Source organism: Rhipicephalus sanguineus, chromosome 9 (genome assembly GCF_013339695.2).
Source record: "Rhipicephalus sanguineus isolate Rsan-2018 chromosome 9, BIME_Rsan_1.4, whole genome shotgun sequence".
In the NCBI taxonomy this organism is placed as follows: Eukaryota; Metazoa; Arthropoda; class Arachnida; order Ixodida; family Ixodidae; genus Rhipicephalus; species Rhipicephalus sanguineus.
The window spans coordinates 119,872,226-119,898,993 of record NC_051184.2 but is presented as its reverse complement, the minus strand read 5'-3'; the positions used below and the strand labels follow the sequence as shown (position 1 = coordinate 119,898,993).

General features: G+C 45.4%; 1 protein-coding gene and 1 long non-coding RNA gene across 3 annotated transcripts in view; both read left to right on the top strand.

Annotated features, from left to right (window-relative positions):
• LOC119406079 (uncharacterized) overlaps positions 1-10,178 on the top strand; it is a 111,650-nt gene extending 101,472 nt beyond the window's left edge. The window contains 4 exon segments of the mRNA XM_037672937.1: positions 203-467; positions 2,968-3,142; positions 6,210-6,440; positions 9,002-10,178. Coding sequence (XP_037528865.1) covers positions 203-467; positions 2,968-3,142; positions 6,210-6,440; positions 9,002-9,163 — 833 coding nt within the window. The 3' untranslated portion in view covers positions 9,164-10,178.
• Positions 10,179-13,670: 3,492 nt separating this feature from the next.
• LOC119406078 (uncharacterized) overlaps positions 13,671-26,768 on the top strand; it is a 39,351-nt gene continuing 26,253 nt past the window's right edge. The window contains exons 1-2 of one of the 2 annotated variants that reach the window (XR_007417571.1): positions 13,671-13,725; positions 21,547-21,599. This is a non-coding gene — a long non-coding RNA (uncharacterized LOC119406078). Of the gene's footprint in view, positions 13,726-15,544; positions 15,729-21,546; positions 21,600-26,768 lie in introns of those variants that run through there. The other variant, XR_007417570.1, reaches the window with a different exon arrangement.

Sequence of the window (26,768 nt, the reverse complement as noted above, 5' to 3'; positions counted from 1 at the left end):
ATGTAGGCTGTAACGGAGGTTGTAAAAATCTTTATGCCATAATGGTCAGTTGGTGTGAGAATGGCAGGGCAGTTTTGCCACGTGTACTTTCTTTATGCGAATTTTCTTGCCTACCAAGTGGCTCATCGCCACTCATTGTAGAAGGGTGATTTACGAATACGAATGAAATCTCGAGTGATCCCGTTGAGTGCTTTGTGTGCAGACCACTGCCTGAACTCGCCAGAAGCGCAAGGCCAGAAGAGCTTCCGCGTCAAGTCTGGGCCTCTGCTCGAGGTGGTCGTGCTGTTGGCCGAGAGCTCGTTTGACCCCCACGTGGCAACCTCCGTGCTCGTCGGCACCCAGAAGCTGGTGGATGCCGTGGACGCATCTTTCAAGGCACGCGGCCACGACACCAAGTACGCCTTCGTGCTCAGTGGGGGTGGCAGCGGTCACCACTACCGGAATCCTCACTTGCGTACTACAGCCAAGTGAGTTGAAAGGACCGCCGACACCAAAATTGAACCCTCGAGATGTTTGTGTCGTTTGATTGTCCTGTACACGTGTGCGCTTCTGATCGATTATTAGTGGCGAATGTTGCCTTTAAGATATTTTAATTTGGTTTTAGAGTAAGTGTGAGTGCTCATCTGAGTTGGCAGCACCTTGCGACATTGCCACTGGCGTGACGCGGATAGGGTACCTCTGTGACGTTGAACGAGTAAAACGAGTGTCGTTGACGTCGCGGAAAATTTGTGGAGCATACGCAATACCACGACTAGCACCAGCTAATGTTCCTCGCCCCCCCTCGCTCTATTGTCAGGCTGCTCTCAAGGTGGTTCTGGCTGCTTACGCAAGGAATGCTTTTCTTTTTCCTGAGGGGACACGCTCTTGACACTCTAGTGAATGCTTAACAGGCTTAACTCATACTGAAGCACCCACATCATTTCGTTCTGCATGGAGCAGGGGGAGGTTGCTAGTTATGATTTTAGGTGGGTGTTTGGGAGTGACACTAAAATTGGTCGCATTTAACAATTTTGGCATTAATTATAAGATACATTAGAGCATTTAAAATTCCTTAAAAGGGAGTGAATGCAAGCCAGTTGGTACGTATCCATAGTTAAAGATAGCATGAAGTAGGGACGGACAAAATGCACACGCCAGTCCTGTGTGCATCTTGTCCGTGTCTACTTCGCGCTGTTTTTAACTATGGATTCCATCTTGGGTTTATCAGGTGCAAAGCTGCAAATCCAAGCCCACAACCTTCAAATTGGTTCCACCGATGGAAAGGGTGATTTTCTGTCCATTTTAATTCATTTCAGTTTATGTCGTAATTACTACACTACAGTTGAAAGACGATAATTAATGTCTCTTATGCTTTTATTGGCCTGACTGTCTGTTGGATTCATTTGGTTGCCTAAGAAGTTTCATTAAGATTACATAAAGGATTCATCTCAAGCATAACATCAAATGCATGCAGAACTATGTGAAAGCAATTCAGTGATATGGCCCTTGTGTTGTCAGCTCTCATGAAAATTTATACTATTTTTGCATAGATTGTTGCATTGCCATAGACAACGAAGAGCACCCATGATGTGCATTTTTAATACTGTAAGATATGAAGATTCATAATGTAGCGTCCACATCCCAACACCCACCGTATTACTTTGGATCTTCATCCTGCGTTGAGGCAAAGAAAATCATTTTTTTCGTCACAGACTTCAGCAACGTAACTGAAAGGCATGCAAACATGGACACAAGAAGGAGAAAAAAAGAACAAAAGACATTGGAAATGCCAGCACAAATGCGAGCATGCGTTTTGCTTATCTAATTCTTTCTCATGTCCATGTTTGTATGTCTACCTTTCAATTATATGAGGATCCCCGTGAACTTTCTCAATTTCCCGCCAGTCTTTTCATCCTCGTACAGTTCTCAGGGAGTGGAACATGGCCAACAGACTTTATATACGCGAGTGAACTCCATGTGCAAATGCTCCAGGGCATCGCACTATGTTGCTATGAATCTGGCCAACATTTCGCCAATGTGACATGACCTCATTAGGTAGCCCTGAATTGGCATGCTTCATTCAGTCAGCATTGTATGTCTTTATGCTGCTCTCTGCATTTGAACATTGAACAAAAATATATACACAAACCTCATTATAACGAAGTTACATATTACACGAAAATAACTTTGTTATATCTGAAAATTCGCTATAAACATATATTCCTAACACTGTATGTATAGCAAGACTATTTTTCATTTACTTCGTTATAACCGATATTTCGTTATATCCGTGTTCGTTATATTGAGGTTTCAGTGTATGTGATTTTCATGTTTGTAACATGCTGGTAAGTAATGAAACCCAACTTAGAAAATGGTTAGTCAATGAGCTGTCTGTGAGTTCTAAGTGTTGGCAAAGATAATGAATATTTGAGGCCTGTGACACTGCTGCATCTGGCTTGTGATTGGAAATCGGTGCAGCTTAAGGCGGTAACTACGTTTCTTGGACTTCATTAAGACCTGCTTTGCCCCATTTAATGGAACTGCACAGCCTTCTTCAGATTTATTTTATTGCTGATTCCAAATATGCAGCTATTCTTAAAATATGTCAATTAGTTTCAAAGTTAACTCAAAATGAGTTAGCATTGCTTGCGGGAACAATGGAGCAAGAACTACTTACCAAAATCTTGCTTTAGGCACATAGCTAGAAAACAAGCTTCATGGTAGTAGGAATACTTTTTTGATTTGACAAATGTTAACAATTACACTGCACATCCTAGCTTTCTTTTCAGAAGCTGGCTAACTGATTTTTTAATGAATGCACAATGAAAAAAAAAACATTAAAACTGAAATACAAAAACCACCATAATTGCAATCATGTTGTGCTCTGCAAGACGCCTGCACTGTATGTCACAGTATGTGCGAACTCACTTTCATCACCCACACTTTGTGCAATGCCCGTAACAAGAAGGTGCCTGTGCTTGATTTCAGGGATGTCTTTGTGTCGCACATTGATGCTGCTGGCAAGCTTCTAAAGAGTGTCGGTCAGAGCAGCGAGACCATGGCCACCGATCTTGCTTTGACCCTGGACTACGCCCTGGACACTGTGCCTTTCAGCGCTGAAGCAGCCAGGGTGGTCCTGGCCATTTCTGCGAGCGACTTCAACGTGAGTACCCTCCTCCAACACTAAACAGGGTCCATTGGCGTGCTATTAGTACGAGTAACGTCGTGCATACGAGACACTGTGGAATGACATTCCTCAGGGTATGCACAGTGATGTACGACAACATATAAAAGAAAGGTCACAAATGTTTCGCTGTAAATAGTTTATGTTTTGCACCGTGTGTGTTTTCGTTCCTCACTTATGTCTGTGCTTCATGCGCAGCATTACACGTACCTTCCCCCAAGTTTCAATAAAAAGCCTAGTGGCAAAGGTCAACCTCCGCACAAAATTTCGTGTTTGGCATACGAACGTATTGCAAGAAAGCTTGCAAGAGTACATTTTTGATGGCATAACTGAAAAAAATTCGTGGCCATCACTTCTTTCCAGGAGTGATGTGTGACAAAAACTAGCTTGGCTCCTTGCATACCCTCCGAGGTTAGTCTATGCCTGCTTAAAGATTTCAGAGCCAATATGCTGGTACTTACGCCAACCGAGTCAGGGCATTGTCTGCTCAAGTGCTGTTGGAAGACTTCTAATAAGATAATCACCAGCTATGCCGATTTTGGGTCATTGATATCTGCCGCTCCATTATAAGCAAAATAATGAAAGTGAAATTGCATCGCACTTCCCTTTAAAAGAGACCTACATGAGACTTGTGACCCATAGACCAAGTCACCAGTGACCTGTTAATGCAGCAGAGCACAAAAAATGTTTGCCTAACCTTGAAGCTGCACAGTGAATTATCAGGAGCACAGCAGTGGAGGACTCCAGCTTAAATTTGACCACCTGGAATTGCTTAACATGCACTACGTCCAAGTACACTCTGCTTATTATAATTATCCTTCTGATTACCATTATACAGTTAAAAAAAATGTTATTTCTGGATGTCACACTGGTGTACTAGCAGCAGAATTCCAGCACAAGTTTTTAATAGTGGAATTGCAACCTTTATTTTCTCATCTAATGAAAGTATATAGGGTACTTTATTGATAAAAAATGATTTGAAAATTATTGTTATGTTCCTTTAGGTAAGCATTGTGAGCAAATTAAGCCTCTGTTATGAATCGGCCACTGCTACCATAGAAGAAAGCTCGGTGACCCGAAAAAAAAAGTTATGCATGGCTTTAACCAACTTTACATTGTAAACACTAAGGGACAGTGGAGCTGAGAGGAAGCCTCAGCGATGGAGTGCAAAGTAATGCAAAGCTAGGACGTCATCACTAACACCCTATCACCTGCGCTCGCCGCAGCTGCACTTTGTCTTCTCCACGCCCGACTTCCCTACAACCTGTGCTGCTCACCCCTTCCTACTCTCCACTTGACCACCTGCATGTGTGCAACCTCCAACTTGCCTCACTCGTCCACTTGCCTCCGCTAAACTATGCTATACCCTTCCGCCCCTTCCCCTCCTCTTCATCCTCACTTCCCTTTCCCACTACTTGCTATAGTACTATAAATGGCTATACTATGATTTACCCTCTCACCCTTTCCATCTTCCTCACCCTCACTTCCATTTACCATCCCTTGCTGTATTATACTATACATGGCTATGCTATGCTTTACCTTCTCCGCTCCTCCTTTTCACCTCACATTCACTTCACTTAGTCACCCCTGCTATGCTATACTGTATATACAATGCTATGATCTACCCTTTTCCCTCATCCTCAAGCTCACTTCCATTTCCCCCAGCTTGATGTACTGTACTACACGTGGCTATGCTATTCTTTACCCGCTACCCTCCTCCTCAAGCTCACATCACCCCTCGCTTGTCTTTCCCACCACCCTGCTATGCCATACATTATGCTATGCTCTACCCTGTCCCCTCCTCAACCTCACTTGCCTTTGCCACCCCCTTGCTGTACTATAGCACACATTGCTATTCTTTATCATCTCTGCTTCCTCCTTTCCATCCTCCTCGCTTTTCTTTCCCAACCCTTGCTACACTATGTATACATGGATGTGCTGTTTACCCACTCTCCTCCTTCTTCCCATATTCCTCACCTTCACTTCTCTTTCCCACCCCTTGCTGTGCTACACCATACATGGCTATGCTATGCTTTATGCTCTCCCCTCCTCCTCACTTCCCCTTTTTACCGCCTTGCTATACTATACTATATGTGGCTGCGCTATGCTTTACTCTCTCCCATTCCTCCTTTCTTGTCACCCTCACTTCTCAAATTTCCCACTACTTGCTATACTATACTATACATGGCTACGCTATGCTTCCATTGGCACAGCTGTGCTGAGTTTTGAGCAGTCACCGGGCACGGCTGGAACTCAAGCTCAAACAGCTCTGCTGTATACAGGCAAAAACAAACAGGTGCGAATTCTGCATCTTGACGTCACAAGTTTTAATGGCACTGGCTCGAATCTGTTAAATAATTTATTAATAAACGAATCAATGTTGGATTCTAAGAAAACCTAGGGCCCAACCCAACCTATTAAGTTTTGATTATTTTTCTGATGGTGAAATTCCTCGAAAACCGCAGGACTCCACTGATGTTTCACAGCAGACCATAAAACAGCACTTGATCTGGAAGAGCTTAACACCCTGTCACATTTCTGGCAGCACTGCAGCTGGTGAGGCCAGTCTTCCGCAAAATTCCTTGACTGTGTTTCGCATTGATTATAAAGCCTTACACAGTGACCTTTCGTAGCCTGTAGTATGACTGAGCTAAATAGCTCATGGGGTCTCTCATGTATTTGCCTAAGACGACTCGAAGATGAAAGCTACCTTGTCGATGTGTTGATTCTCCCCTGCCCCCTTCTGAAAGCTTTCGACACCTCACCTGATTTCGCATTGCCTTTGACCTTCGCCTTTGACCTTTGACCAAGTGTTAATGTCATGTGATGACGTCATTATGTAACTGATGTCATGATGATGTCAGAAATTTTGGACATCTATGCATCATGATCACGTCGTCACATGATTATGATTTTTCGCATCACTCGTATTGATGCCAATGCCACAGGACCCCGACAGTCAATTTTCGTGTTTGATGAGACATCTGAGGCTTTCTCCTTATTTAACTGGGACCATTCTGATGCTCGGCTCTTGTCGTCCCACCAGAGCTCTCGAAGTGAGCTGGACATGCTTCACGACAAGGTGCTGTCCTCGGGCATCACCGTGTACGCCTTCTCCCACTACCCAACCGTGGACCAGCGAGGCCGTGTGTTTGGACTGCGTGCCGACGGGCTCGTCTTTCCCGAGAGCACGGCTGGCGAGGAGTACCTCGACTACCCGTCCAGGGCAGGACTGCTGGCTAAGCTGGCTGCTGCGACCAAGGGATCGGCCTTCCAGGTGAGCACTCACAGGGACAGCACCGATTGCTCTGGCAACACGGTGGCAGCAGTGAGACTCGCAGACTATTAGAACCTGCACATTTACCAAACAATACTGCAGTTGCTTGTGTGGAAACACCAAACACAGTAAAAAGAAAACTGGGGGCTTTATTTGGACCCCTCAAAGGTTCGTTCGGTTGAACTACTCCATCTGTCAACTTCTCCTCTCTTATCAGCCAGCCCCCCTTGCCTCAACTGGTGCTTGCCAGAAGAAAACTTTGCCACGCTTGTTGCTCGGATGGTTGGCTCACGATTACTAGAGTACGAAAGATGCTTAACCACCACAGGAAGGACATGAAACAGAAAAGGGTGTTGCTCGCCACTCAAGTGACGCAACTCGAGCAAAGGGCGTCACTCGTTGTGAGTGATGACCTTTTCTGTTTTATGTCCTTCCTGTGGTGGTTAAGCATCTTTTGTATTCCAGTATGCTGATGCTTTCTGGGGTGTACGTGGATCCAGGGATGGATTCTGGTTCTTTCTGAAAGGGGATCCACCTTTGATGTGTTCATCGACGGTGATGGTCACATGGACGTTTGCGATAAATAATAAATTTACTTGTGTCTTAGAGAGCATTTCCAACATGGTAACAGATGGAGAGAAGGACTGAAGGAGTGTACCCTGTAGCTGCAGACATGGACTTCAAGATGGTAGGCATCCCAACGTCCACCCTGGATCTAAGCATGCAAAAAAAAAAGCTCGACGCTTCATAGCAGATCTGCAGTCCCAGTGCAGTTAACCCTAGAACGCTGAGAATGCCTTCATGCCAGTGATAATTATGAGAACTTGTTTGCCTTTAGTTCTGCTCTCGTAGACTGCATTTGTGTGGGGAAAAAGTGGCAAAAAAGTGTTTTCTTAGTAAAAATTTAATTGATAAATGGTGAGCTAAAGTACCAGCCAGAATTAACCTGCAGCTTTTCGAAAACACTGTGTTAGGTTAATTGTCGTTAAACTTCAGTTTTGCACATGAATTATTTCCTTCATTGCGTCTGACAGTCTTGCACTGTGAAGAAGAAACCGATTTTGCCTGTAGAAAGTCGACCAGTTAGCAATTTCATGCAAGTATCATTCACCCAGTTATTTTTTCTTTCTTTTTTCTCAAGGCAGTATGTGCACACCCTGTTTTGTTCATTATGTGCTTGTGGGGGAATAATTTAGCCTTTAACTTTAAAATAAATTCACAGCTTCACCGTAAAGGTGACACAATGAATCTGACAGCAACAAATTGCAATGCTGTACAAAGTAAGCCTAGCAGCTAGTCCTGTAGCATCTGACAAAAATTTGGAGGCACAAAGGAACGAGGACAAGAAATGACAGGACTGGTGTCATTTCTTGTCCTCGTTCCTTTGTGCCTCCAAGTTTTTGTCAGTCCATGCACCAACTAGCCCAAGAACGCGTTTTAGACGACTGTAGCGTCTGACCTGGCATAACGCAGTTAAGAAAACATGACCGCTGCTGCGAGTGAAGCAAAATTCATGCTGTCTCACAGACTGAGCCGTCTTCTAATCCCAGCCAAGATAGGGCGACCACACCCAGCTGCTCACAGGATGCAGTTCCTGCCAGAGCAACATAGGTTCCCCCCTCTAGGAACCATCATGGATCTCTCACATGATGGAAGATGGTCATCGTGTTCCCTCTCCACAACATTCAGCAGCCCTTTCATGGCTTCTCATAGAATGTAGAAGGCACGGGGCGATGTTATTGCCCTTGATAGAGAATCTCACGGTGATGGCAACGGCATAAACGTACCTGGAGTGTCCGTATGATTGCTATCGCAATGCAGTAGACTCTCGACAATTCAAACTTTAGTTAAGGCAAACACACCTTAAATTTTTGGTTGGCCTGCTGTGTTTGCAATGTATTTTAAAGCCACTTAATTCAAAATGCCCCACCGCACAAATTCGGTTATTTCAAATTTTTTCCTTGTCCACACCCGGAAATATCTGCTGCCTTTGTTGCTTCTAGTTGAACATTTGCGTTTTTATGTCACTAACACTCGCAAATAAAGCTGATTGCCTGCGTACGATATGGTCAAACTAGCCAAACCACGCTCAACAACTACCACATATTGTCCAAGGAAGAAAAGAAAAACCGAGACGGTCTGGCCTCAATCTATCACGTGCTGAGCTTTTAAAGTCACTTTCGTCAGAATACTTTAGTGTCATGCGGGAAAGCATCCTAAGACAGGGAAGGGGCTTCCAGCTGTCGCAGGACAACACATTTCGTCCCTTAATTACACGCGTGTGCAAACACAATATAATAACGAGAACCACTATGATCACTGACATCTAAAAACTTTACTGGCAGTCATGCAGAGCTGTCTATGATGTTGCTTCAGCCGTGAGAAACAGTAATCACCACAACGTGTGTTGGCCTGCGTCATCTCTATGAGAACTTCTGATAATTCAAAGATAATCCTGAGGTCCTCCTCGAGTTTGAATTATCGAGAGTTTACTGTAAAAATAAACACGTTGTTTTCAATGTGATACTGCCCATGTGTAAAATTGATGCCACATCTTGCAGGTCCAGTTTGTTGAAGCTGGCTTGCCTGCCGAGTTCTTCAACGTGGTCGCCCAGGAAATTTTCGCCAAAGTTGGCAAGGAGGCAAGAGGCTGCAGAGAGTGTGAATGCGACAGGGGTCGTGCATGGAGCTCTGTTGCTCGCTGCAGGCCAGTTGGTTGCTGAGTTTGATGCCTCTGCTTCAAGAGGCAACACTTGCAACTTGGGTCAGCACTTATTTTTGCCACCCAGGGATGTCAGGATATTACTTTCGAAAGCACTAGCTTACAAACACACTATCTCGCATGCCACCTCACAACTGGAACAGTAGCTTACAGTGGCATAGAACTCGAGCACTTAAGGAAAAAGCAGTGCACTTATTCGTATCAGACTGGGGCATTTCATCCTTCAGGTTTCCTCATTGCAGATACCTGACGCCCAAATCACACAGTTGCCTTTTTGTCTCAATACTATTGCAACTGCTGCAAAAAGAGTTTAAATTTTAAATGTAAGCTTGAGTGCCCTTATTCTGGCAGCAGTCAGTCTCCTCTTAATCAAAAATGACCTTCACAGGTAAAGCACACTGCATCGCATCTTAATTTTCCAGCTTCAGAGATAAGGACACAATGTTGCTGGCACAAACAGCCACCAACAACATGTATGCAGTCACCCTCTCTACAAAAAAGACAGATATAAAGGAATATTATCGCATATAATAGAGTAAACGAGAAACTTTTGTCTGCAATAATGAGAGTGCCAGTGTGGAACAGGATGTTAGTCATTATATTTAATTGGGATAAAGTATAGCACTACACCAGGACAAAGGAACATAACGAACACAATAATCTAATGGTAATGATTAGCCAAATTTGGAGATATGCCGTACGGTTATAGGTAAAAGCAACTCTAAAAGGTTAGTTATAGAAACGGAACATATCTACTGCTTCACCGAGACCAGCGCAACAGCATACCTTCCACATCGATCGCCACTGGTTAAGGAACGCCTATTTCTGCCTAGATAGCTGTTTGTCATATGCAGTGGGTCACAATAGGTCATACTTATTTGCACTCCTTGTAAGTCTTTTTGATTTTGTTTCTTTGTATGTGGTATCTTTGCTCAAAATGTGTATCAGTTTGTGGTGTACATGATTAGAGTGTTAGTACAACTGGTCACAAAATAAATATTTTGTTACTGAAAGTACTTACTCTGTCATCACTCCTTCTTGTTCCCATATCCTGATGTGCTGTGCTTAACCTGAATTTAATATAGCTGATATCAGCATGTAACGAATGTATGCTTATGACAATAGTCACGCTTACCAAAGGTATTTTTGTATTGGACGCAACTTTGTGACAATGAACTTGGGCAGTAAACCAAAGATTTTCTGGAAGTACAGAGTGTGTAGTACTCCTTCCAGAAATGCATCATGATGCATCTAAGGAAGAAGCAAACAAGAGCCTATGGCAAATTTAAATTGGCTGATCCCATGGAATCGCGTTAGCATTAATTGTTTGTAAGCCTCGTGTAACCAACAATATAACTGAAGAATGCCACTAGGCTTCAGCCTGCCCTGCTAGCTAATGTGGGCATTCGTCCGACTATGCACCATGCTTTCAGCATTTCGCTTTGAATGCTGGAGCCAAACGAGCCTTCGGGCTTCCTCATTGATCTGTTAATTCCGTCATATTACCTAAGCGTTCCTTTGACAATGTTCCTTAACATGACGGTCTGTACTGCTACTTAATGTTGCTGCATTTATTATAAACTGTGCTCAAAGACACATGCATTCACAGGACATGTCTGAAACTGTAAAATGCCACAGGCAATCTGAAATAACCACTGCAAGGCAGGGGCGTAGCCAGGGGGGGGGGTCAACCCCCCCCCCCCCCCGCCGAAATTTTTCAATTTTGCCTGCGTATATATACACGCACACATACAAATGCATGCACGAACATACTTAAAGTATGACTGAACACCCCCCCCCCCCCGAAAAAAATTTCTGGCTACGCCCCTGCTGCAAGGTGCCACAGTGTGATTTCCTCGTCTTCCCTAGTGGTCTGCCTGCTGTGAGCTCCAAAGCGCAACGTCATGCACCGCCCCTATTCTTATTGGCTCCTGAGGTGTGACATCACACCACCCTCTCCCTCATTGGCTCTTCCTTTGTGCTTGTGGTGTTACACACGTCCCTCCTCCTCTCCACTCTTTTGTCCTCTCACGTGCCATGTAGTAACTGATGAATGCCGCCGGGCTTTTTTTCCTGCAGGTGTTCTAACGCTTCGTATCATAAAGGCTGACGTGGGACCTGTGATGTAAATACTGTGTTCACCCTGGCTATGACATAGACGTATAGGCACACTGCATAATCAGCTTGCTATTTCATTTGCTTCCATCACCAGTAACACTGAACTGAACCGGTCAACAGCGGTGGGACACGGAATGCCGCTGGGGCCATTGTTTCAGCAAGGGAACTTGTTAAGGAGAAGCAACTGCTTTCCATGGCAGCGTTTAATTCCATATTTGCCTGCCTATTTCCTAAGAGAGCCGGCGGTGCCCCTTACCCTGTCACTTTGTTATCACGACCAAAGACATTATTTTTGGACATTATTACTTTCAGCTATTTCATTCTACATGCCTGATCAATGAGCTTTTTCATTGGGGGTCGCGAATAGCGAATGAGATCAAGGGTACGAGAGGAAGTACTTGCTCCCCAATGAAACCCTTGTTGATAACATGGCTCCATGCAAGGGTTCCTTTACAAGAATTAGTGAAGGTCAGAGTTACCAATGCATTCTGTGGAGTGACTGTGACTCGACTACACAAAAGATGCTTGGACACGGGGTGTCGCTGGAACCGACTTTTCGGCGAGCCGTCTTGTCTTATTCAAGGCAGCAACAGCCTACCTTGGCGCGTGTATTTGTACCCTCTCGCCCAACCAAAGCAGAAGAGGGGGAGAGGGCAACTGTGTAAACAGGGGTGGAGCTCTTGAAAGAGGAAAGGTGGCCACTGTACATGGAGCAGAGACATTCTTTGCTGCCGTGTGGGAGAGGTGCTCGAACAGTCAGGAAAGGAGAGAGGAATTGTCACACAGCGGCTGGGATGTACAGTAATGTTTCATGAGAGGTCACTGGGACTTTCGTTTGGAAGATGTACCAAAATGGATGTGACGTGATTTCTGTGTCTTTGTTTTATTCGTATGGCAGCGCGCACTGGGTGAAAAGATTAACACAAAAATAAGAGGACTACACACGCACTGTGTTGTCCTTTTGTTTTCGTGTTCGTCTTTTCACCCATTGTGCGTGCATTGCCATACGCCGTAATGATCGACCAACTAGCCCAGGAGTACATTTTTGTTTTAGTGTTGCCTGTAGGATGTCATAAATGAACAAAGCATTGCAACAACCTAGCAAACAGTGATAAGTTTTTAGACAGTGGTCTCAAATAGCCAACCACAGGACAAAACAGTTTCTTGCCTGTAACCACACTTTTAACTGGCAGCGTTTCCAAATTAAATAAATAAATAAAGGCTTTTGACTCGTAGACTGCGCATTTGTGAGAATCGATGAAGCACATATTCGTGTCGACATTGAATGTACGTTTAATGATAAGGGGAAACTGCATAAAGTAATTTTACAAATGTGTCAGATCGCTATACATGAAGGACTGAAAATAGGTTCTAGTTTACATCGCACCTTCAAAAAATAAACAGCTGCAAACCCTATGAGAAAACCCCAAGGTTCTTTTAGCAGCTCTCCGACAGTCAATGAAAGTACAATGGAATATACTTAGAAGAACAGAGCGAACTGGTCTTCCACTGTGAAGGGCATTTGCCCAAACAACCAGGGCTTGTCTCGTGTTTTATTTCTTTCATGTCCCTGGTTTTTTGCGCAAATGCCGTTCACAATGGAATCTATAAAAAAATTCGCAAAATATTGCATAGATATAGCAGATATGTACCTATTACGCCAACACCAACTATATGAGCCAGATGATTGGCTCACGAGTCACATACATGTGATACGGTATGCAAAAGTGCATGCACATGCGCCATTTTTCTTCTGGCCATCCGAAGATGCAAGAATCAAATAGCCTGATAATGCCCATCTGTCATTGCCACTGCCCTCGTGACAGACATGTAAGGCACTGCCACGTGCTTCCATATGTGTAGTCAGGGGCGTAGCCAGAAATTTTTTTCGGGAGGGGGTTCAACCATACTTTATGTATGTTCGTGCGTGCGTTTGTATGTGTGCGTGTATATATACGCAAGCAAAACTGAAAAATTTCGGGGGGGGGTTTGAACCCCCCCAACACCCCCCTTGGCTACGCCCCTGTGTGTAGTGTACAAAAAGAGGGATGTGCCAGTAGGAGTTGCAATGAAAAAAAATTCAACGAATTTTTCAGAGACTATGGCAAAGTGGAAACAGCAATATATATGCTACAAAACGACGGCATAATGGTGTGACGAATAGAAGCGTGATCTTTCTCCATAGGAGAGAATGGAACAGCCGAGATTTACACTTGGAACAGCCATTAATGGAACGCCCGAGATGTATTCAATTCTCGGCTGTTCCATTAATGTGTCTCTAGTCTAATTCACAATAATGCGAAGTAAACAAGTATTGTTGTACGAAGGCATGGAAGATTGCTGTGCAGCATGTCATGACACATGTGCAATACCAGGCCGCTTTTTTACACAGCAACGTGATCAGTATTCAAAGTGACCTACAATTATGTACCTAATCAACGGCAGGTGAGTACAGTTTTCCAGTTCCATAATTCGCAAATATCTGTCTCACAAATATCTGCATTCTTGTGTGAGAAAGGTGATCTCGAACGTTTTTGCACGTGGGAATGGCAATGGATATGCACGTACGTGGTTGTTTTTCGAGCCAAGCTTGCAGTAATCAAATTGGGAAGCTGGTGAGGTTCGCTAGAAGCCTAAAATCCTTGTCACCCACAGCTGGCAAGCACAAAGAAAGCTTAGCCAAAGGTCACGAGAAGGCACGGAGATATAGCAAGATAAAGAAAACTGTCCTTTGCCCAACGAAGTGTAGCTGATTCCATTGCGGCAACCTTTACCACGATCTCCACTTCCAGCCATACGTTACCTCCCCGTCCCCCGAAGATTGCGACGGGATGGCACCCCCTCTTCCTGGACGCTCATAGCTCTTAGGGGGGGGGAATCGATCAGGCGCTAGACTTCATGATAAGGGGGGGTGTATGCGCTGGCATGAGGATAGGGAGCAGTCTCACATACCAAGGAGACTTGAACACTGCTCTCACCCCCCCGCATCTTTCAAGGATGCAGTCTTTGAAGCAAGCAAGAAAGAAAACCACGTCCTGTCTTCATCTCGTTCCTATCGTATTCGTTCTAGTGCTGCCTTTCCATCATTATTAAGCGCTTAGCCCTCAGGTGAATATGTGAACTGGAACCAACTGGGAACAGTTGGTTCCAGTTACAAGTAGAAACAAGTGGCTTGAGTTAGCAGCTGGTACTGTGTTACATCTCAACTGGCCACCAATGGGAACCATGACCAGTTGAAATGGAAGCAGCATGCATGGTCCCACTTGGAAACCATAACCAGTTAAAGTGGAAGCAAGTGGTCCCAGTTATGTTCTAACTGGAAATGCGACCAGTGTTTCTGGCTGTACGATTCTTCACAGTGAAAGAAAAAAAATATTGAACTCGAATGTATGATGTCGAATATTGCTGCACTTGAACAAATAAGTTTAATCCAAGAGGGTTTTTTTTTTTCTTTCTTACTCACAGAAGGGTATACCGGATCGTTGGCCTGGTAAGGGCCACTTTTTCATATAAGGTGATCAAATAATGTGCTGCCTGCGACACAAGTTGGACAAGTTTCTCCTAGGGCACATACCCATGAAACAAAAACCTCTATAAACGTCTTTAAAACGTTTGATAACGGTATCGTGTTTTATTGGCGTGATCTTCCTCCTTAATTTTGAATGTTTGTTTATCCTCGCTGAACTGCTTCTCTTTACTATTACACGCTGTTTCAAGAATCAACGCACTTTCTTAGCGAGATGTACGAGGACACGCGAAAATTCCGGGGCCGTAAGCAAAAACGATGCAGATGGCTGCATCGGAAATTTCTCCGGCATCTGTGTCAGGAATGTTGATTTGCGCGGTTTGTCAAGGCTCTGATGACAGCAAGGCGCACTGCAGCAGACGAGGTATCAGAATTGCGTCACTGGGCGCATCGATTTCACGAACGACTCGTGGTGATCTGTACCTTAATTTCACACAAAACCACGTGACGTTGCGATGACCACAGCGTTTGGAGGCCAGTTCACACACGTTTATTCCACCGTTGGTAGAGCGGCACGACCTATAGGTTACTGGCCCCCCCGGTGAGACGGGCAGACCCACCGACACTGGCAAAATAGCGATACTTACGCCAGGCACAGCATGATCTTTGGTTCAAATTTTGGCGGTAACGTGACGTCATGAGTGACGGTTTTGTCTAGGTCACGCGACTTCCGTCTCTGATCACGTGACAGCGACCGGAAGTTTCACTGCCGCGCGCAGAGTACGAACGGAAAGTTGGAGGCGTTGGTGGCGTTGGTTGGAGCCACACAGGGCCACAGCGAGCGGACGCCGGACAAGCGCATCATCAACAGGCGTCGTTGGAACCCCACAAGCGATGCACCAGCATTTTCTGCTTCTGTTCAACGTGTGGTGCGTTCGCGCCTCTCAAATTTACGTGGACGGCGTACATAAAGCGGACAAAAGTAAGGCCGGCGCAGTCGGCAGCTCACAATCGCGTTGTGCTGCACCACTGTACTAGAATATGTTTTGGTGCCGTTAACATAACAGGGTGGCAGGTGCCGTAATTACGCTTAATAAGAGGCACAAATTGAAGGTGGCACAGGCCTACGCGCCTACATCGAGCCATGTAGACCACTTTGTTGAAAGCTCTTAGGAAGTAGTCGAATCGGCAATGCGCCCTTGTCCTAGCTCTTATGGGAGACAAATTAGCGCTTTTCTCTTGTCTTTCATAAATCACATATACAGGCCCGTAGCCAGGGGGTCCCAGGGGGCACGCCCCCCCCCCCCCCCCCCGAAATCTTGATGACACATGGTGTTTAATCGAAAATAAATCATGAAAATAGGCGTTTTTCTCAAGTAGTCAAGGCTTTCAGCAAGTGAGTCATCAATGTGAACGTCAACCAACTTGCCCACCTCTCTGTTATTCTGCAAAGAAAATCAGTGCGCCAGGAACGACCACTCCAAGCTCCCCGGTTGCCCCTATTTACGCGATCGAGTAAAGGATCGAAGTAAAAGACAATACACAGTATAAATAAGTTATTATGCAATAATACTTAAGATTACTTATGGCACAGTATTGTGTATTTCTTGCTCCTGGTTTGCAAGTCAACTTTTCAGTGGTCAGTTCAGCGCCTTGTTCGGTCATTTCTGTCTTGAAGCGGCCCTGCAACACTTATCCAAGTATACCATCCAATGGCTTCATTAAAGGACCTTATTGCCTCCCGATCACGAAACGACCACCGCAAAATTTTTTTGAGATGCGAAGCATCTTATGAGCAAGCTTGATCCGGTGGCGTCCGCGCTCCACTGCGCATGCGCCTACTCTCTCTCCCACTCTCCTCCTTTACGCAGGTGTTCGGTTGCCGTCTCTCCTCTCCTCCCCCCGCGCTGCAGCCTGTAAACCCACTCTCTCCTCTCCCTCCCCCATTTCATATAAGCGCGTTTGCTCGGTCGGCCTCCGTCATTCTCGCTTCGCTCCCGTTCAGATGAGTTGCGTCAACGTCGGTGTCATTCTCACTTTGCTCCCGTTCAGATGAATTGTAATGTCAACGGGCCCTGTTGCAGCAGCACTCCAACCTCTGCCGAGATCGTCGCGGAGCAGCAGCAGCGCAGGGCTCGCTACGTAATGATAACACAAACACTAAATACAAACCGCACACACTAACGGAAACGCCGAGTGAACGTAAACGGAAACTTGGTGGGCACCCCCAATGCTGCTTCGCATCCCCTCATGGTTCCCTTTAGTGGGAGATGGTGCAATTTTTAGAAACGGTGAAGTACAACGGAGTTACAGAGATTTGTACACGCTGTACGTAATTGCTTTCTCTCGTCGCGACGAGCACGCTGGAAGCTAAGCAGGGAGGGATGGCACGAGGGAAAGAAATTAGGTACATCACGCGCGCTTCATGACCTTGAGCACTTTTTCTTCCTTTTTTTTTCTTCGAACGCGCGGCTTACTTTCAGTGTAATCGCGCACGGGCACGTGCCGGCCACCCGCGGCGGTCTCGCTAGCTACGCAGCTCACGATGCTCGAATCAGCCAATGGCCGTGAATTTGGGCATATTTTATTTATTTATTTGATTTGTATACATACAAGCACAAGGACACAGAGGAAAGAGGGAGAGAGCAAGCTGGCAACTGCCACCTAGAGGGGCACAACGCCTACCTGCTCTTTCGGGAGGAGGAAAGAGGAAGATACGAGGAGAGAAAGAACATAGAAAAGTAAAGAAAAAATTGACAAAGAGGTGAAAATGTGCAACTGGGAATCCAACTGGGATCAAATGGTCCCATTTGGGAAACAAGTGGTCCCAGTTGATTCCAGTTGCAACTGGTTCCAGTTAGCAGCTGGTCCCAATTACAACTCAACTGGTCCCAGTCCATTCAAGTTGCAACTGGTTCCAGTTAAGGACTAGACAAAAAAAATTCGGCAGATCCCACGCGCTGTGTGAATCGGTTTCATGCGAAGCAGTCAGCGAGTACTTCTATGCTGTATTTTATGGCTTTGAGCCAAGCGTTACGAGGTGGATCGACGTGTTTTATTTGTAACTGCAGTAGCACATCGTGGGCTTTCCAGGCACGTCGACAACACTGGCGTTTAAAGGGTGACTTGTGCGACGTACGTAACGTCAGCCCTCACGTTAGGGTACATATATGCCAGTATTATCGAAATAAAGTGCACTTTATGGTGCAATCGTGTGAATATCATACGTAACTTTCGTTAATGTATTCCTCCGGAGTCGAGCAATGCTTCAATATAGCTTGCTGAGTCATAGGAATACAAATGCAATGTTTTAGACTGCTATAAAGCGGAGCCAACACTGGAACCACCAGGCGTTAATCTGATATGACGCCTGTATCGTAGGAGTACATATGTAGTGTTTATTGCTTTCTTGTAAAATTAGATAGCCAGTATACAACAACCACAAATGGACATTTCACCGACATTACGCATTTCACCGACATTACGCCTGCATAGGCTGTTTATGCAAACCAGTTTATAGACATGGCATTGCTCTGTAGTAGAATACCCGATTGCCATGCAGAATGCTTGGGTTCGATTCCCCCTGGGATCCTAGTTATTACTCTTTCCATTTGTCGGGTCAACGCTGCCGATGTCGGTTTTTCTTAACGCTCTTGCATTTTAATTACCAATGTCTGTTCTCGCCGTTCCTGGGTAGATATAAACTGTCAATCACCTCTGGGGCATAACCTGTACACCGCGGCCCATGTCTGGAGGAAAGGGTTTGATGATGTACGTGACAGGATTTTCACGCTATTCATATCGTGATCCGACAGTCATATTCGTCAAATCCTCTTACCTTCTCATGCCAATTTTGGTCTACACCAAGTTAAGGAGGTGATCACGAGAGCACGTAGGCTGCTATATAGATAGACAGATAGATAGATATAGATAGATAGGTCGATAGGCCTCATCGATGTTTCGGAAAGCTTGGTACGTGACACCATCTTCACCTGGGGCAGCGCGACGATGTGAGAGGCTGAGTGCATGGCACAGCTCGACGAAAGTAAAGTCTGCTTCATCCATCTCACAGGGAGGACCATAGAAAATTGTTATCGAACTATCACTCGTCAACGAATTAAGGACGCCATTTGCATTGTCTCTTGACATAGGAGAGGCGAAAAGATCGGCAAATTCTTCCACAAGAATTTGCAAAGACCGTCCAGTCATTATTCACGAGGCTGCCATTGGATTCTTGCAGACCTCAGGAGTTCAGAGGGCCTTGAGTATGCGTCATACACTTCCAGAACCGTTCGCCGTATGCAGCGAGCTACACAATGCGGCCCAGCTCCTTCGACGAAGTTGTTTTATGTGCTGCCGTATGGCTGCATCAAAGCGGTTATATATATAGCGTCCAATCAGAGCTCCTTTTAGAACACTGCGCCCTCCTGTAAGTGCATCGTCGACAAGCACGTAGCGGTCATTTGGGTATAACGCATCATTTGTAGAAAAAAGAGTGAATGATTTCTAGCTGACTTTGAAAATGAATCTGGCCGCATGCAGCACTATGAGGTTCTCAGGAGCCTCGATTACCAATCAGCAGCGTTTTCTGACCATGCTTAAAAATTGTTGCAGGGCCCCTTTAAAAATGAATATTCCTGTCCTTTTTTGGGCACTAGTACGATCAGGCTAAAGCCACGCCTGAGCCCCCACCTTTCAACACGGCATTATTGCATTTGGCTTCAATTTGAGCACTTGGGGTTCTTTGAAAGCAGCATATTGCCACCTCATTTTAAGTGGTCTGTACCAAGCTTCAACCATAGCTTTGGACATACTGGCTGGCTCTCATCGGCACACACTTATGTGCGTTCCTTTTTGCTTTGTGTTCATGTTCACCGTGGTACTCATACGACTCTCCATCATTATCCACGACATAAAGCAGATACTGACCACACCGACTGGTTATGGCGCGTGCGCCGAACAAGGTAACACGAATGGCAACCTAATTTTCTTATAAGTTCTGCGACCTAATATTACACTCTAAGAAAAAAGGTGTCATTTGACTCTCTTTTTATACATGTAAGAGTCACATGTGTTGCACTCCCTTTAGAGAGGAAAGTTGACGCTCTTTAGGAGAGTCGTGCATTGACTCTCTTTGGGAAAGTCGTGTGTTCCACGACTCTCCTAAAGAGAGTCAACGTGCATCTCTAAAGGGAGTGCAACACATGTGACTCTCACATGTATAAAAAGAGTCACAATTCTTAGAGTGTATCTTTAAAGGAAACATTCTCAATATTGCAAAAATTGTGTGTAATGTTGAATCTCTCTTTACTATAAACATTGAGCTGCACGAAATATAACCTTTTTTTTATATGTTGAAAGCTATCATATATATTTTTCAAAGTTGCCTGGCGCTTGCAAACCCTTTACATGTGTTGCTCTAGACAAGTTTTTACGACACTCTTTTGATATTTAATGTACGAGAAAATGTTTGGTGAGTCTGATGAGTCCCGAGTGAGTCTGCTTCAGGAAAATTTTGGTGAGTCTGAGTCCGGATGAGTTATATTTTCGTGAGTCTCAGTCCGAGTGAGTCCGGCTGAGTTATATTTTCGTGAGTTTCAGTCCGAGTCAGTCCAACTTAGTTATATTTTTGTGAGTCTGAGGCCGAGTGAGTATGGCTGAGTTATATTTTCGTGAGTGTCAGTCCGAGTGAGTCCGGTTGATGAAAATACTATTCAGGAGTCTGAGCTTGAGTGAGTCTGGTTGAAGAAAAATGTTGTTAGTTTGAATCCGAGGAAAGTTTTGGTGAGTCGAGTTGAGGAAAAGTTTCACGAGTCTGAGTCCGAGTGCGTCCGCTCCAGTAAAATATTGCTTAGTCTAAGTCTGAGTGAGCTCTAAGCAAAAAACATATTTATTGAAAGAGTCTGAGTGAGCACAACTTATTTTGTCGACGTATGGTTATAAATAATGTCTAGTCTATACTATCGCGTGCCTTGTAATCATATACATGTTTCGGCCTGTAAAGCTCCAGAATTTCTTTTTGAAATTGTAAAACTGTCCAGTGCCCCCAACCCTGGGACTCTTCCACGGGAGGTCGTTGACAATTGATAACTCTTATTTGAAGGTACGAAATGAAATGCTGCCGCAAAATGCACCGATTATGTGAGATATCAACATTAAAATATGCCAGCAACATGACTGAAATGCTAATTCCACGCTAACACAATGTAATCTGAAATATTGGCAGCACCACACCTAAACTCTCATGCAATCTTTATTGCACACTTCCAAAGCCCGAAGCTATTCGTAGCATTTTTTCAGTGCATTAAGTCACGGAGTTAATCCCGTTCGTGGCACCGCAATTTCAAAATTTTAAGTTTGAATGTGCAATGAGACATTAAAAGTTTCTTCCCATGAAACGCATAATTATTGACAACGTAATAGTGATTTTTATGCATCGTGCTGGTTGCAACTATAATGTTAGCTAGGTGATGAGCTTATAGAGTACACCATTCACAGACTATGGCAAAGTGGAAACAGCAATATATGCTAATGCATGCTACAAAACGACGGCATAATGGTGTGACGAATACAAGCGTGATCTTTCTCCATAGGAGAGAATGGAACAGCCGAGATTTACACTTGGAACAGCCATTAATGGAACGCCCGAGATGTATTCAATTCTCGGCTGTTCCATTAATGTGTCTCTAGTCTAATTCACAATAATGCGAAGTAAACAAGTATTGTTGTACGAAGGCATGGAAGATTGCTGTGCAGCATGTCATGACACATGTGCAATACCAGGCCGCTTTTTTACACAGCAACGTGATCAGTATTCAAAGTGACCTACAATTATGTACCTAATCAACGGCAGGTGAGTACAGTTTTCCAGTTCCATAATTCGCAAATATCTGTCTCACAAATATCTGCATTCTTGTGTGAGAAAGGTGATCTCGAACGTTTCTGCACGTGGGAATGGCAATGGATATGCACGTACGTGGTTGTTTTTCGAGCCAAGCTTGCAGTAATCAAATTGGGAAGCTGGTGAGGTTCGCTAGAAGCCTAAAACCCTTGTCACCCACAGCTGGCAAGCACAAAGAAAGCTTAGCCAAAGGTCACGAGAAGGCACGGAGATATAGCAAGATAAAGAAAACTGTCCTTTGCCCAACGAAGTGTAGCTGATTCCATTGCGGCAACCTTTACCACGATCTCCACTTCCAGCCATACGTTACCTCCCCGTCCCCCGAAGATTGCGACGGGATGGCACCCCCTCTTCCTGGACGCTCATAGCTCTTAGGGGGGGGGGGGAATCGATCAGGCGCTAGACTTCATGATAAGGGGGGGTGTATGCGCTGGCATGAGGATAGGGAGCAGTCTCACATACCAAGGAGACTTGAACACTGCTCTCACCCCCCCGCATCTTTCAAGGATGCAGTCTTTGAAGCAAGCAAGAAAGAAAACCACGTCCTGTCTTCATCTCGTTCCTATCGTATTCGTTCTAGTGCTGCCTTTCCATCATTATTAAGCGCTTAGCCCTCAGGTGAATATGTGAACTGGAACCAACTGGGAACAGTTGGTTCCAGTTACAAGTAGAAACAAGTGGCTTGAGTTAGCAGCTGGTACTGTGTTACATCTCAACTGGCCACCAATGGGAACCATGACCAGTTGAAATGGAAGCAGCATGCATGGTCCCACTTGGAAACCATAACCAGTTAAAGTGGAAGCAAGTGGTCCCAGTTATGTTCTAACTGGAAATGCGACCAGTGTTTCTGGCTGTACGATTCTTCACAGTGAAAGAAAAAAAATATTGAACTCGAATGTATGATGTCGAATATTGCTGCACTTGAACAAATAAGTTTAATCCAAGAGGGTTTTTTTTTTTTCTTTCTTACTCACAGAAGGGTATACCGGATCGTTGGCCTGGTAAGGGCCACTTTTTCATATAAGGTGATCAAATAATGTGCTGCCTGCGACACAAGTTGGACAAGTTTCTCCTAGGGCACATACCCATGAAACAAAAACCTCTATAAACGTCTTTAAAACGTTTGATAACGGTATCGTGTTTTATTGGCGTGATCTTCCTCCTTAATTTTGAATGTTTGTTTATCCTCGCTGAACTGCTTCTCTTTACTATTACACGCTGTTTCAAGAATCAACGCACTTTCTTAGCGAGATGTACGAGGACACGCGAAAATTCCGGGGCCGTAAGCAAAAACGATGCAGATGGCTGCATCGGAAATTTCTCCGGCATCTGTGTCAGGAATGTTGATTTGCGCGGTTTGTCAAGGCTCTGATGACAGCAAGGCGCACTGCAGCAGACGAGGTATCAGAATTGCGTCACTGGGCGCATCGATTTCACGAACGACTCGTGGTGATCTGTACCTTAATTTCACACAAAACCACGTGACGTTGCGATGACCACAGCGTTTGGAGGCCAGTTCACACACGTTTATTCCACCGTTGGTAGAGCGGCACGACCTATAGGTTACTGGCCCCCCCGGTGAGACGGGCAGACCCACCGACACTGGCAAAATAGCGATACTTACGCCAGGCACAGCATGATCTTTGGTTCAAATTTTGGCGGTAACGTGACGTCATGAGTGACGGTTTTGTCTAGGTCACGCGACTTCCGTCTGTGATCACGTGACAGCGACCGGAAGTTTCACTGCCGCGCGCAGAGTACGAACGGAAAGTTGGAGGCGTTGGTGGCGTTGGTTGGAGCCACACAGGGCCACAGCGAGCGGACGCCGGACAAGCGCATCATCAACAGGCGTCGTTGGAACCCCACAAGCGATGCACCAGCATTTTCTGCTTCTGTTCAACGTGTGGTGCGTTCGCGCCTCTCAAATTTACGTGGACGGCGTACATAAAGCGGACAAAAGTAAGGCCGGCGCAGTCGGCAGCTCACAATCGCGTTGTGCTGCACCACTGTACTAGAATATGTTTTGGTGCCGTTAACATAACAGGGTGGCAGGTGCCGTAATTACGCTTAATAAGAGGCACAAATTGAAGGTGGCACAGGCCTACGCGCCTACATCGAGCCATGTAGACCACTTTGTTGAAAGCTCTTAGGAAGTAGTCGAATCGGCAATGCGCCCTTGTCCTAGCTCTTATGGGAGACAAATTAGCGCTTTTCTCTTGTCTTTCATAAATCACATATACAGGCCCGTAGCCAGGGGGTCCCAGGGGGCACGCCCCCCCCCCCCCCCCCCCGAAATCTTGATGACACATGGTGTTTAATCGAAAATAAATCATGAAAATAGGCGTTTTTCTCAAGTAGTCAAGGCTTTCAGCAAGTGAGTCATCAATGTGAACGTCAACCAACTTGCCCACCTCTCTGTTATTCTGCAAAGAAAATCAGTGCGCCAGGAACGACCACTCCAAGCTCCCCGGTTGCCCCTATTTACGCGATCGAGTAAAGGATCGAAGTAAAAGACAATACACAGTATAAATAAGTTATTATGCAATAATACTTAAGATTACTTATGGCACAGTATTGTGTATTTCTTGCTCCTGGTTTGCAAGTCAACTTTTCAGTGGTCAGTTCAGCGCCTTGTTCGGTCATTTCTGTCTTGAAGCGGCCCTGCAACACTTATCCAAGTATACCATCCAATGGCTTCATTAAAGGACCTTATTGCCTCCCGATCACGAAACGACCACCGCAAATTTTTTTGAGATGCGAAGCATCTTATGAGCAAGCTTGATCCGGTGGCGTCCGCGCTCCACTGCGCATGCGCCTACTCTCTCTCCCACTCTCCTCCTTTACGCAGGTGTTCGGTTGCCGTCTCTCCTCTCCTCCCCCCGCGCTGCAGCCTGTAAACCCACTCTCTCCTCTCCCTCCCCCATTTCATATAAGCGCGTTTGCTCGGTCGGCCTCCGTCATTCTCGCTTCGCTCCCGTTCAGATGAGTTGCGTCAACGTCGGTGTCATTCTCACTTTGCTCCCGTTCAGATGAATTGTAATGTCAACGGGCCCTGTTGCAGCAGCACTCCAACCTCTGCCGAGATCGTCGCGGAGCAGCAGCAGCGCAGGGCTCGCTACGTAATGATAACACAAACACTAAATACAAACCGCACACACTAACGGAAACGCCGAGTGAACGTAAACGGAAACTTGGTGGGCACCCCCAATGCTGCTTCGCATCCCCTCATGGTTCCCTTTAGTGGGAGATGGTGCAATTTTTAGAAACGGTGAAGTACAACGGAGTTACAGAGATTTGTACACGCTGTACGTAATTGCTTTCTCTCGTCGCGACGAGCACGCTGGAAGCTAAGCAGGGAGGGATGGTTCGGGGAAAGAAATTACGTCACGTGCGCTTCATGACCTCTTTTTCTTTCTTTCTTTTTTCTTCGACCGCGCGGCTTACTTTCAGTGTAATCGCGCACGGGCACGTGCCGGCCACCCGCGGCGGTCTCGCTAGCTACGCAGCTCACGATGCTCGAATCAGCCAATGGCCGTGAATTTGGGCATATTTTATTTATTTATTTGATTTGTATACATACAAGCACAAGGACACAGAGGAAAGAGGGAGAGAGCAAGCTGGCAACTGCCACCTAGAGGGGCACAACGCCTACCTGCTCTTTCGGGAGGAGGAAAGAGGAAGATACGAGGAGAGAAAGAACATAGAAAAGTAAAGAAAAAATTGACAAAGAGGTGAAAATGTGCAACTGGGAATCCAACTGGGATCAAATGGTCCCATTTGGGAAACAAGTGGTCCCAGTTGATTCCAGTTGCAACTGGTTCCAGTTAGCAGCTGGTCCCAATTACAACTCAACTGGTCCCAGTCCATTCAAGTTGCAACTGGTTCCAGTTAAGGACTAGACAAAAAAAAATTCGGCAGATCCCACGCGCTGTGTGAATCGGTTTCATGCGAAGCAGTCAGCGAGTACTTCTATGCTGTATTTTATGGCTTTGAGCCAAGCGTTACGAGGTGGATCGACGTGTTTTATTTGTAACTGCAGTAGCACATCGTGGGCTTTCCAGGCACGTCGACAACACTGGCGTTTAAAGGGTGACTTGTGCGACGTACGTAACGTCAGCCCTCACGTTAGGGTACATATATGCCAGTATTATCGAAATAAAGTGCACTTTATGGTGCAATCGTGTGAATATCATACGTAACTTTCGTTAATGTATTCCTCCGGAGTCGAGCAATGCTTCAATATAGCTTGCTGAGTCATAGGAATACAAATGCAATGTTTTAGACTGCTATAAAGCGGAGCCAACACTGGAACCACCAGGCGTTAATCTGATATGACGCCTGTATCGTAGGAGTACATATGTAGTGTTTATTGCTTTCTTGTAAAATTAGATAGCCAGTATACAACAACCACAAATGGACATTTCACCGACATTACGCATTTCACCGACATTACGCCTGCATAGGCTGTTTATGCAAACCAGTTTATAGACATGGCATTGCTCTGTAGTAGAATACCCGATTGCCATGCAGAATGCTTGGGTTCGATTCCCCCTGGGATCCTAGTTATTACTCTTTCCATTTGTCGGGTCAACGCTGCCGATGTCGGTTTTTCTTAACGCTCTTGCATTTTAATTACCAATGTCTGTTCTCGCCGTTCCTGGGTAGATATAAACTGTCAATCACCTCTGGGGCATAACCTGTACACCGCGGCCCATGTCTGGAGGAAAGGGTTTGATGATGTACGTGACAGGATTTTCACGCTATTCATATCGTGATCCGACAGTCATATTCGTCAAATCCTCTTACCTTCTCATGCCAATTTTGGTCTACACCAAGTTAAGGAGGTGATCACGAGAGCACGTAGGCTGCTATATAGATAGACAGATAGATAGATATAGATAGATAGGTCGATAGGCCTCATCGATGTTTCGGAAAGCTTGGTACGTGACACCATCTTCACCTGGGGCAGCGCGACGATGTGAGAGGCTGAGTGCATGGCACAGCTCGACGAAAGTAAAGTCTGCTTCATCCATCTCACAGGGAGTACCATAGAAAATTGTTATCGAACTATCACTCGTCAACGAATTAAGGACGCCATTTGCATTGTCTCTTGACATAGGA